At 41.0% G+C, this 13964-nt stretch overlaps 1 protein-coding gene across 1 annotated transcript in view; it reads left to right on the top strand.

The window, feature by feature from the left end:
• The window catches only part of CTNNA1 (catenin alpha 1), a 191059-nt gene that overhangs the window by 169393 nt on the left and 7702 nt on the right, over positions 1–13964 (top strand). The window contains exon 17 of the mRNA XM_018563705.1: positions 1500–1634. Coding sequence (XP_018419207.1) covers positions 1500–1634 — 135 coding nt within the window. The remainder of the gene's footprint in view (positions 1–1499; positions 1635–13964) is intronic.

Raw genomic sequence — 13964 nt, 5'->3', positions numbered from 1 at the left:
CTGTCCCTTCTTAACAAAAGATACCACAAAGCTACTAACTCACTCTCTCTCGCCGTGACTACTAACTCCCTTCTCATTGGCCTACCTCTACACATGCTATCACCTTTCAAAATATCATGACTGCTGCTGCCAGACTCCTCCACCTTTCCAACCGCACAATGCATACAATTCAAAATGCTAACCTCTTACAAAGCCATCCACAACTTCTCCCGCTGACTACATCTCCAACCTCATCTCAAAATCTCACCCAAACTGTCCTCTGCTCCTCCCAAGACCTCCTGCTCTGTAGCTCACTCATTACCTCCAGGACCTCCCATGCTGGCCTCCAGGAATTCTGCAGAGCCTCTCCCATTCTCTAGAACTCCCTACCACAACCTATCCTGCTATCTCCTACTCTGTCTGCCATTAGGCGATCCCTGAAAACGTACCTCTTTGGTAAAGGCCTATTACACCTCTTAAAAACGGAACATCTATTCCTTCAATCAGCTCATCCCTCAGTTATTACCTTCTGTATCACTTGCACCTCCTTGTAGATTGTAAATTCTCACAAGCAGGGTCCTTCTAATCCTTGTGTATGGTATTATTATCATTATACAGGATTTATATAGTGACAACAGTTTGAGCAGCGCTTTACAATATAAGGAAGAAATTGGTTGCAATACAATTCAAGACAAGATTACAAGATGGTTAATAGGCCCTGCCGTGAAAGCTTACAATCTAAAAATGTTAATTGTTCGGTCTCCCCATATGTCGTAAAGCTCTGTGCAAACTGTTGGCACTATATATATCCTGTATAAAAATTATTAACTGTTACACCCTTTTGACATTTTACTTTAGTAAAAATAAAATATGTATACACCTTTTGTGTAAATGCCTATACATTCAAAATTGCTGTGCAACCTGAGACAAAATATTTTATGTTTCAGTTATGCAGAAGCCCCTTTTTAAACTTATTAGTCAGTTTCTAGAGAGTGGTAAATGTCTAGGCTTTTTGTCATCCGCCCCAGTTTACCATTAGGCCACTTGCTTCTCTGTCCACACCTTTACTAAATTCTGCAAGCTTTGGACCCAAGGTCCTGTGGGCAGCTGTGTATTTATGTTCTTGGGCTGCCCCCTGTTTTATGTTTGGTTCCCTTGCTTGGTACAACTAAGCTCTCCTAAATGTGCAGGGGTATGGCCACAGAGTGCTTAAGGTCCAAAATGCCTGAAGGCAGTAGAAGAATATTACAGCACTGTAAAGAATATTACAACACTTTATCCTCCAATAAACTACTGGAAAAATTAGATTTTCTCTGAAGGACACGTGAATCCTTTATTTGTCTGTTGAATCTTTGAAACTACTCAAACTGCCCCCTTTTTCTAGAAAAATCATAAATAGCCCCTCAATTTGGGAAAGTACGGTGTACAAAAATACTTATCCACACAAAACAAAATTTACCTTGATGTATTTTTCTTTATTCATGTCAGTTTTTAGAATAATGTTGATTCTTTTATTTTAGTGTCCAGATTCTACCTGTAAACAAGATCTTTTGGCATACCTCCAGCGCATTGCTCTTTACTGCCACCAGCTTAATATTTGTAGCAAGGTCAAGGCTGAAGTTCAGAATCTTGGAGGAGAGCTGGTAGTCTCGGGAGTAAGTATCAGATAAGTGTGTTTGTGTAGGTCTATGTATGTATGTGTGTATACAGGTGAAACCTGAATAATTAGAATATCGTGCAAAAGTAATTGCAGTAAGTGCTGCAAAAGGGGCCCAAACCAAGTACTGAGTACATATGCATGCTTGTACTTTTCAGAGGTCCGATATTGTTCTATGTACAATCCTTGTTTTATTGATTGCATGTAATAATCTACTTTTTTGAGGTTGTGGATTTGGGGTTCTTGGGGTTTTCATGAGCTGTAAGCCATAATCATCACAATTATGACAAATCACGGCTTGAATTATCTTGCTTTGCATATAATGAGTCTATCTCATATATTAGTTTCACCTTTTAAGTTGCATTAGTGAAATAAATGAACTTTGCACGATATTTTAATTATTCGAGTTTCACCTGTAGATACATTAAGCCAGATTGCGTTTCAGTCCGTAGATCCCAACTTAGCCTCCAACTTTAACATGTATGGGTGTCTCGCAGGTGCTGGTGTACAAGTTAAATCTCTATATAAGGAGAAGATTAATTCTGTGGACTTGGGTGTGACCCGCGAAGCAATAAACTAATTTGAAAATACCCAAACAACTCAGAGGAGAGTGTTTTCCATGTTTTCTGGGAGATATAAAAAAAATGTAATCCCCTGGGTAGTAAGCAGTTGATGCTTATATCAGACCTTTAAAGGCCCAATACAGGAAGGCAGCCAGGTTCTCAAAAGCCGGTGGAAATAAAGGACACTGCAATAAACCCAGGAAAGGAAGCTGAAGGGAAATCAAATTCTTAAGAGAATTTCACCACATCCCATTTCTTGAGAGTGCATCAAGGTTGGGTCCAAGAGCTTTGGACGGAGAGTCGGAGGAAGTCAAGCCAAATTGTAAAAAGGAAGAGGAATTATCGAGATGACCCCATAATTATATATTCTCAGTGTCATGAAGGTTAGCCAGCAGGGTGATTTGTGACGCAAAATAATACTTGTGTACATACTGGGCACTCCTAGTCCCCCAGGCTTTTTGCCCATATAATATGCTAGTATACTCATAGTAATTTCCTGTTTTCAATACATAAGATATGTCTAGGGATGGGGAACCGGAAGAACCCACAAGTAGTAAAGCAATTAGGTCCTCTTAATAACGTGGATTCTGCTAGCCATAATCATCACAATTATGACATCACGGCTTGAATTATTTTGCTTTGCATTTAATGAGTCTTTCTCATATTTTAGTTTTACCTTTTAAGTTGCATTAGTGAAATAAATGAACTTTGCACGATATTCTAATTATTCGAGTTTCAACTTTATATGTGGAGGAGGGTGCAAAGAAAATATATAGATATAGATAATAATGTAAGTAATGTAGCATGATGATATTAATTAAGTTACCACTAGTTCTAAAAAAGGAACCTATTAAAGATCTATTTATTTTTTGTTTGTATTTTGTGGCCTCATTATCGTTGTTCATGACTAAAATGAAGATTAAGTTGAGTGGGCAGCAATTCCTTTATTTGCCTGTGTGCGCACACCCAGCACATGCACAAGCCACTGCTCCCTCTATCATTATATAAGAGAGAAAATCAGCTATAGGCACAGAGCTAATCGGACTGACTGTGTGCCTTGTTTGTGTATGGCCTGTGCATTTAATGTATCTACAGCACCATTACCATGCGTTGCTGGCATATTAACTTCCAACAAACTGGGAAAGAAATCAGATTACCTTGGGATGTCTACTTTGCAAAAAGGGGTAAATTGGGGTTTTTTGTACTGTCCTTGCATTTTTATTTGCTATTTTTATAAACAGAACATAAGGGAAACCGTTTGGGGGTGTACATTTTCGGGCCTTTTAAATATTATAAAAATAAAAAAAGTTATTAAATACCACCAAAAGAAAGCTGTATCGGTCTCAAATAACAAAAGATTAAAAAATAATTTAGGTACAGTGTTGCATGACTATTTCTCATATTGTCACATCACTGGAAAAATGGCCTGGTAATGAAGGGGGTTTAACATGCTGGTCTTCTAATGCTTAAAGAACAAAACAAACTTTTTTTTGAGGGAGGGGGTTACATTTCAGAAGACACAGAATAGGAGTGAGTAAAAGGGAGAAAATTGGTTATTAAGAATTGCACTGGCATATAACCTTAACACAGTAATTTCTTGATCAGAGACACTGGGTAATATGCAGGTGATTGGACACTGGTCATAACTGTGACATTATATAAATCTTCCCCACTCCAGGAAATCCTCTGTTTTTTGTTCGTGTACTTAGTTGATGGATGTCTCCTCTCTAGTGAAAGAAGTTATAATGTTGACCTAATTTTTTTTGGCTGAAATCTTCAATCAAAATCTTGTCTGGGACCAGATGCAACTTATCTGCTTCTACATCGCTGCCCCGTGGCAGCAGCTTCAGGGGCTGTGGCTGGACCCCACTGGACTGAAGAAGTGGACCGGCCTGTAATAACGTTTCAGGCATTGAATCCTGTGTTCGCCGCCCACCTTGGCACATGGTGCAGCATGTTGGATTAGCCAAAAGGTGCTATACAGGTCCAGAGCAGTGGCGTATCCACACTAGTGTGACCCTGTCCCTGAAGACCCCTTTGGTGGTAAGCTCATCTGTAGTGAGTGTAGCCAAGGGTCAGTGGAATCTCCCCTTTTCTTTTTGGAGGTTCAGAAATGCATATGCTCCTATAAGCAGAGACTCACCTGGGACTTTTCTGTACAGATGCCTGAAGTAATGGTCGAAGGAATTGGAGTGCAGAAAACGCTTGAAGAGAATTCTTCTTGTTGGAGAACGTCTCTATGGAAGGCGTTGGATGCCTTTATTAAAAAGCTAATGGGAAAATAATCTACCTTCTGACACAAGACCTGAAGTTAAAGTCCAAGCTCTTTGCAATTAGAAGTTGCCTCTCTAACTCTGCCATCCCGACTCTCTCTGAGCAAGAGTTTCTCACTGGAAATTCCCATCACGAGTGAGGAGGTTGAATTAGCGCTCAAGTCTATGAAAACGGGCAAAGCTCCTGGCCCAGACGGGTACACCATAGCCTATTATAAGCAATTTAAAGAGCTCTTAATAGATGCATTAGCTCCGTTTTAGATGGCACTGAGATCCCTACAGACTTCCTGCGACCACGTTTTACTGTTGTCCCTAAGGAAAGCAAAGACCCCCCTGAGTTGCGCAAGCTATCGTCCTTTATCGTTGCTGAATACAGATTTGAAAGTTTTTTACTAGAATTCTGGGCAGTTTGTTGCTTCTGATTTATCAGAAAGTAATCGGCCTTGAACAGGTATTGTTTGTACCTCTGTGAGAAGGTAGGGACAATACCATCAGAACGCTCTCTGCTATATTTTTTGCTCCTCCTCTACTTCTGTCCACCGATGCAGCAAAAGCATTCGACCGCGTGACCTGGGACTTTATTCAGGAAACGTTAAGATACATCGGCCTAGGTCACAATAAGCAGAAATGGAACAAGGCTATATATTGCAAACCTACCGCGGTCGTACGTGTCAATGAAGCCCTTTCTAATCCTTTTCCCATTTCTAATGGGACTAGACAGGGATGCCCCCTTTCGCTCCTAATCTTTATGCTCTCTCTCGAACCTCTAATCCGTACAATTCAAGCTTCTCATGATACTAAGGGGTTGGAGACTTCTGCGGCCCATCATAAAACAGCAGCTTACACCGACAACCTCTTATTCTATATTATCAAAACGGAAATCTCTACCAAATTTGATGGCCGAATTGTGCAAGTATGGGGAGCCTACCAATTATAAAATTAATTTCTCTAAATCTGAAGCCTTAAATTTCTCTCTCTCGGATCCAATCTAACTTGGACTACCTCTTATATCAAATATTTAGGTGGGCTGATTCCCAATGACCTCAAAAACAATTTTACCCTCAATTTTCTTCCCCTGAAAAAAGCACTCCAAACAGATGACAGTTAATTGGAATCATACAGTTTTTACCTGGTTCGGATGTAATAGCCTTCTAAAAAGGACAATCCTTCCCAAGTTTATATTTGTCGGCAGTTCCCTCTGCCCATCTTGCACAGATGCAATCGATCTTTTCTGTGGGCCAACAAAAGGGCTCGGATCAGAATTAAGATTTTGACTTCAGGAGGAATAGGCTTTCCCGACCCGATGCTATACTAAAAGGCTGCACATCTTGTGAGATTGGTGCTGTAATGCAGATAGTAAGTTGTGGGTGTGCTTGGAACAAGCTACGGGTGATCTACCCCTCTATGGTATTCCATGGTTATTCCCTAAGGTGCCGTTACAGCCTTGAGCTAAGCATAAGAGCCATTATTTTATTTTTTTCAATTTTTTTTTATTATTTTAATAATACAATACATAGAACACACATATACACCCATAATTACATATTAAAACAGCAATACAAAACAGATGACAATACATACAGACCCACAAGGAAAGAAAGAAAAAAAAAAAAAAAACACCTCTCCTTATAAAATTAATTTTCCTCTCAACATACCATATTTCTTAAGCCACATTACTCCTCAGAGTACCAATAATAAATAGGAGAGATATTATACCCAGGGTCAATCCACTTATCTCACATTTTACCATATTTGTCCATCGTACCTCTGTGCTTGAACATAATTCCCTCAAATCTAACAACTTTATCTAGTTCTTTCTTCCACTCCTCTACTGTGGGAGGCGCTGCTGAAATCCACCTAAGGGCTATACTACGCCGAGCTACAAATAGAGCCCTCGTTATTGCCACCTATGTGTAATATTACACCTTTATGGGTCCAAAAATACCCAGGATACATAACAAGGGATTTTTAGAAATATGGACTCCAAAGGGTATATTTAGTATGTGCACTATTTCCGTCCAATATCGTTTCAGCTTCGGGCATCGCCACAGCAGATGTATTAACGAACCAGGTTCAACCCCACACTTTGGACATTTAGAATTGTCCCTGAATCCTATCCTATGTAGGAATTCAGGGGTCTGATATGTTCTATGTACAATATAAAGCTGCATCAGTTTGTGCGATGCAGATGGTGAAACTAATTGGATTGACAACAACGCCTCCCTCCAAAGGGCTTCATCCAGAGGCCCCAAGTCCATTTTCCAGCCCTCTTTGCATTTCATGGGAGATTTATTCAGGGCCCCAGGTAGTAAATTTGCATACATCTTTGAGATCAGACCTCTCGTCACTGTTGTATCAAAAAATGTATCTATAACCGCATTTACATTAATACAGACCTCCTGTACACCTGGATGTGCCGTGAGCGCATGCCTTAGTTGCAGATATTTATAAAATTGAGCATTAGGTAGCGAATAATTTGCCTGTAACTGTTGAAACGAGCACAAAATACCTTGATCATAAATTTGCATCAATGATTCAATCCCCATTTCCTTCCATATTCCAAATCCCTGAAGTTTGTTTACCTCGTGCAGTACCCCATTATCCCATATCGGAGTGTATTTTTTGTAAAGTCAGAAATATCCAATAACCCCTTAATGGACTTCCACATTTTACCAATTAATCTTAAAGTGGGAAGATTTGAAAACTCCCTCAGATACAGAGTAGTTTCAAGGGCCATAAGGGGGTCCCTATTGTAAAACAGACATTTAATAATATCATATGCCCCTATCCTCTGCCCTGGCAAGTTCCATCCCGCCAGGTGTCTGAACTATGTGGCCAAAAACAATATCCATGGTTTTGGAAGTGCCAAACCCCCGGTTCTCTTAGGATATTGCAAGATTTCTAGTTTTATCCGTACTTGTTTCTTCTTCCATATCAACTCCCTAAATACTGTATTTATCCTCCTGAATATAGTTTGAGGAATCCGGCATGGAGAATTGTACAGTATATAGGAGAGCTGAGGCATCCAAATAATTTTAATAAGATTTAATCTGCCAACCGACGAAAGGGGGAATTTACACCATACATTGCATTGTTTCTGAAATTTCTGCAAAATTGATATTAAATTATCTTCTAGATATGCCTCAATGTTTACTCTAATCCTTACACCCAAATAAACAAATGTTTCCACTATTTGTATATGCTGAATTTGCATCGGCAGTGGACATGGAAGAGGATCAATCGGAAGTAACATGGATTTTTCCCAGTTGACACATAGCCTTGAGAACCTACCAAATTCCAGAAGTAGAGACATTACCTCTAATGGTGATTAGTATCAGCCAAAAAGACCACTGTATCATCATATAGTAGTATCTTATCCTCTGCCTTACCTCGCTTAAACCCCACTATCTTATCTGAATTTCTTATTAAATTAGCTAATGGTTCTATCGATAGTGCAAATAACAGGGGAGACAGGGGGACACCCTTGTCTAGTCCCCCTCATCAATTTAAAAGCTGGGGATAGGGCTTTATTTACTTGTATTTTAGCCAAAGGATTGGTGTATAGTAGTTGAATATGAAATATATCGGGGGGCCAACCCCAAATGCTCTTAATATTGCCCATAAATACTCCCATTCCACACTATCAAATGCTTTGGCAATGTCCAGGGACAACAAAGCTCTATTCTCCATTATCTCCGAGGGAACTTGCATATTCGCATATAGCCTTCACACATTGTCTGCCGTTGACTTATTATGCATAAATCCGATTTGATCCGAGTTTATTACCTTCTGAATAACCTTAGATAATCTGTTCGCCAAAACTTTTGCCAAAATCTTAACCTCAGATCTCAGCAAAGATATAGGCCTATATGACTCCGGCAGCAATGCATCCTTCCCCTTTTTTTGTAAGAGAATAATTGCAGCCATATACATTGATTTCAGGTAGTTTCCCTATTTCTAAAGCTTCCTCAAAAGTTTGTAAAAACACCGGGAGCAAAGCAGATGCATATTTCTCATATATCTCTATTGGTAACCCATCCAGACCCGGAGCTTTCCCCTTTGGAAAACTAGCCACGGCTTCCTCTAATTCTTGAATAGTAAAAGGGGTTTCCAGGCTATTCCTGTCAGCCTGGGATAACGTATTAAATGGGATATTACCTATATAGCTTGCCAGATCTACACTGCTATAGGTTGCTCTAGTGGTATAGACCCCTTCATAATACTGTTTGAAGATCGAAAGAAACCCTGTCGGACCCGCCGCACAATTGGCCATCTGTATCCTTCAGCACATTTACAAACGGAACTTGCTCTTGTACCTTCACCAACTGTGCCAGCAGTCTTCCAGAGCTCTCTCCCTCCTCCCAGTACTTTTGATTACTAAAAAATAATTTATTTTTTGCTTTCTTATTTTCAATATGCTTCAGTTGTTCTTGGGCAGCGATCCACTCATCACAAGCTGTTACATTAGGATTTACCACAAACTGCGTCTCTAAATGAGTCACTTCTTTACGAGCCTCTTCCTCCTCCCTATTCCATTGCCCCCTCGTCCAACTAATCTGCTGGCATCAATATCCCCTCATATATGCTTTCAAAGAATCCCATACTACCCCATGTGACGCAGAATTAATATTAGTGCTCAAAAACATTGATATCTCATTTTCTAACTTCTCCTGTGCTGACAATATGGTTAACCATCCCTGATTTAATTTCCAGGGCAATCTAAAGAAACTTCCCCCCATTTCAATTATAGTGATTATTGGTGAATGATCTGATGGTGATCTTGGTTGTATCTCAACCAATTCAATTAGTGATATTACATCAGCTGAACACAAAACTAAATCTATCCTAGACAATGTGTTGTGTCTTCGAAAAACATGTGTATTGGTGTTCCTCTGGGTGCATCATCCGCCACACATCTCATAACCCTATTTCTTTAGAAAAATTATAAAAAGTAGTGTTTTTTGTGACATCCAATTGCTTATTTACCGGGAATTTATCTAGCGCTATATTCATATAGTTATTAAAATCCCCCATCACAATAACATAAATAGTTAACATCTTTAATAAATAATAACAGCTTCCGGAGGACCTCATTAGAATAGGGAGGATGAATATATATGTTTACCAGCACGCATTCTACTTCATAGATTTTACAATGCAGAAATACATATCTACCCTCTTTATCACACAATGCTTGTATACATGAGAAGGCTATACCTTTACAAACTAGTATTTACACCCCTCTAGAGTATGTTGAGTAGCATGCATGAGCTGTATATTGCAAAAATCTGCGTTCCAACCATCCAACACTATCTCCCACCAAGTGTGTTTCCTGCAAGCAGACAATTGACAGCTTATGAGACATAATGCTGGATAGTACCGCACATCGCTTTGCCTTATTCCCCAGACCCCTAACGTTCCAAGATATTATAGATATATTTTTTTTCCTATCCATTAAATTTAACTACCATATGTTATGATACAAAGCAATTAGGCATAGCCCCCCAATGTAAGCAAAACTTTGATACTTGAGAGACAAGGAGAGGAACACAGGAGAGAGCAAAAAAAAAACCCAACAACACAAAGAAAAAAAAAACACTAAAAAAAATCCAAGAAACCACAACGCACATTGCACAACACAGTAACAAAACAAAAACAACCCATTGCTACATTGACCTTCCCCCCCCCCCAAAATATACTCCACTCAGGAGCCATATAGGGGGTTAGAGACAATAACTTTACCCACCCATTCATCTTACGTTCCAGATCACAGTGTGGTGTGTCTAATACTCAAAATATACTCCATCCTCATGACCCACATTAACTCTCATAGCTTCTAGCCTCTTGTATCACTCATTGAATATTTATCCAACCAGGCAGAGACTGCTAAGGGGGATTTAAAAAAATGAGTCCTATCATCAGTAATTATACGGATTTTTGCAGAATATAGCATTGAATACTGTATTTTCATTTGGCGCATTCGTTTTTTTACTTCCTGGTATTGAGCTCTTTTTTTCTGAACTTCCTGTGAAAAGTCTGAAAATAGCATCACTCGCGTACCTGCCACAGATATAGCTCCCAACTCACGAACTTTACGGAGAATTGCCTCCTTATCTCTGTAATCACTTTGAGCAACATAGTCCTTGGAAAATGTCCATGTACCTCCGTATGTGCACGAATTCTATAAGCACGATCGATCATAAACATAGGAGATAATTGTTATTTTCCTATTGTCTCTACAATCCAATTTTCCATATACGCCACCGGATTTAACCCCTCAGACTGTTCAGGCATTCCCATCATTCTGATATTATTGCGCCTTGCTCTGTTTTCCAATTCTTCGATCCTACTAGAATTAATAGTAACTTTTTGCAACGCCATTTTAAGATCGGCACATACAGAAGCATTTACATCCTCCAGTTTGTTAATTCTGTCTTCTGCCTCCGTCAGCCTTTCTTTGAACTTCTGCATATCTTGCCTGAGAAGGGATATATCTGTGACGACATGGTGATGAGTTTATAAGTTATATGTGTATTGGTGTTGGGTTATGTTTTGAGTGTGTTATGCTGTGTGACCTGGTTATGAAAAGACTATCAGCACCATCCCTCGTTATCTCCCATTGTTCTCTGAGGGAGCTCAGAACAATGACATTCTGGCCAGGCTCCTGCTATGGCTGTCTGGAGTTCGTTAGCAGGTGGACACACCTGTGGTGTTGAGCAGCCACTTCTTTCTGCTTCTCTTTACTGGACTGTTTCGGCTCACGTGGTGATTGCTTAGTTCCCCCTCTACTATCAGCCTCTTGAACAGTCTCTTTTTTTGGCCCAGTTCTAGTCATTTTCTTTATATATATTTTTTCCCTTTAATACGAACAAAGAATACTGAGCAGGCACACTATTCCTTAATTGCCACTAGGGGGAGCCAAATCACCAACCTCCAATTTCTTCTCCACCATCCAGCTCTCTGCACTTCCACTCAGAGCCACCGGAGGGAGCCAACAACAGAACGGCACCAGAGCTCCTTCTGCCCTCCCAGCTGACCATCCAGCCTTCACTCACCGCGACTCAGAGCGGCATCCGAGACAGACCACCCAACATCCACCTCTCCAGCAGACCAGGGCACAGCAGACCAGGGCACAGCAGACCATGGCACAGGTATGTGTAGCCGGGGGGAGCTATTCGCCAGCAAGGTCAGCAAGCAGAGGACATTCCGGGCACCTGCTCCCACACCACGCCGGGTCCACACGTGCACGCCCACTCACATCCTCTCCCCTAGCCACACACCCCCTAAAGAGCCATTATTAGTGTAGCTGGTAGGAGCCTTTTCTCTCCTTCGCCTTCTTCTTTGATGCCTGTCATTGGGAATCCCTTGTTTCTGCCTAGCATGCGTGATTCCAGATTCCGAGCCTTGGTAGCCTTTAACCAAATGCAGGTCTTTCATTTTTTTACATGTTCGCAACGGAAATCGATTTCCCAAATTTAATTGATGATGGGCCTTGCCTTTGAATATGAGGGGGGGGGGGCTTTACAGAGTCATCATTTTGTAAAGTCTTGAGAAAATGTGTTTTTTTTCGCACGACTGGTGAGGCACCTACTTTCTATGATAACCAGTACCGTATGCGCTGACTCGGCTCTTTCCCCGCTTCCCTTTATACAACAGTGGGATTTGGGATTGTAGTTTTCCCCACAACAATTAGGTCACATTCTATATTTTGCTCACACATCTTCAATCTCTAACAGAATTCATGAGTCCAGATATTAAAAAAAACCTACCAGATGGTAGGTCCCATCGGTCCTGCACAAGATTTTTCCTGGGCCCTCTAACCTATGTTGGCATTGTGGCAAACACACTGGTACGCTTCTGGGTCCAGGTCGTAGACCTTATCCACAAAATAACCAACATTTGTCTCCCTTTGGTACCAGCTACTTTCCTTCTACACCTTAATAAAGTCCTATAAAAATTGCTACTAATCCACCACATTAATGTGCCTAGAGCATGCATCCTGTCTGTGAAAAACAATCTGCCCCCTGGCAACTTGAGTGGAGGAAATCAGACTTTAATGCAAAAACTATTTGTGAGCCCATGAGACTAGGTTCTGAAACCTTTCACTGTGTATTTTGTTTTTCTTTCCTCTGTTGTGTACAACACACATTGGTTATACACTGCTTGCAATATCTTATTTGGTTTATTGTTCAAATGGTCTTTTGTGCTTTCTGACCCTAAAGAATTGGGGGGAAAAACAAAATCATGGGAGGCAAAAGTACTCATGCCCAGCAAACAAAAGCCTGTGGTTTAGCTAGGTATGTCTTCCTCAGCTCCAGCCAGCACTTTTCGCTTCTCTGGTGAACTCAAGTTCCCAGTTCTAGCACGAACCCTCGGCCCCAAAACTTTAGAAGCCAAGTCCTCCTTGCAGTGAGGGGGCGCCCCTACTTTTTCATGTGGAGGCACATCTGTTGGCTGTTTAGGGTTGAGACATCAAAGTTTTTTGGGTACACGCGATAGTTTTTAATACCCCCCCATTTCCCAATGATCTTTCTCTACCATGCAGGAGCAAACATTTGTTGTGTTCAGGACCGGATGGCCATAGGGTCAGCGCAAGGTCCATTGGCAAAGCGCAGTGACTGACCATGAGCACAGATCTCTCCTGTAAGGGTCACAATTGATGGCGGGGGTCTATGCCCAGGTAGTGAAGGCACAGTGGAGATGGCGCTTGCTTACGCCAAATTCGGAGAACTTTCAGTGGTGAGAGAAGCACTGATGGCATTTATGAACCTGATGCATGGTCGGGATGTGCTGATCTTCACAGACAGCATGACTACCGTTTCCAATCTCAACCACCAAGGTGGTACCAGGTCACAGATGCTGCTAGATGAGGCTCTGTGGTTTCTTCGATGGTCAGAGAAGAACATCTCCATTTACACAATCCATAGGGTCGTCATCTAATGTGGTTGGAGACTATCTGTCGGCAGAAGTTCAGAGATACTGACTGGGAACTGAACCAAGAGGTCTTTGAGCAGATGGTCAACAGATTTGGCAGACTGGAGGCACACTAATTTTCCAGCAGAGTAAACAGGAAGGCAAGTAATTTCTTCTCCCTATTAAGGTAGGAAGAGTCATGGGGAATAGATGCTCTGTGCCAGGGTGGTGCTTCTCCTTTGGTTATGCCGTCCAACCTGGACTTTCTCAGGATGGAGTGGACTAGAGCTGATCTCTTACCACCCTTAGGGTTGGACTCCAGGCTCTCACAGAATCCTTTAACCTAGAGATTTTTTTTATCAGAGAATTGATCACATCGATGCAGACTAAGATTTGTTAACTTCGTGGGACCTATCTAAAGGTCTGAACAACCTTTTGAACCCATGTCACTTTGTATCATTATGATTCTCACTCTCTAACTGACCTTTCTACTGGCCATTACCACAGCCAGGACAGTTGATGATCTACAGGTTTTATCAGTTAAATAACCCTTTCTTTCAGTTTTTGGATAGGGTTGTA

This window comes from Nanorana parkeri, unplaced genomic scaffold (genome assembly GCF_000935625.1).
Source record: "Nanorana parkeri isolate BGI_ZX_2015 unplaced genomic scaffold, ASM93562v1 scaffold687, whole genome shotgun sequence".
Classification (NCBI taxonomy): Eukaryota; Metazoa; Chordata; class Amphibia; order Anura; family Dicroglossidae; genus Nanorana; species Nanorana parkeri.
This window is presented reverse-complemented; position numbering and strand designations above follow the sequence as displayed.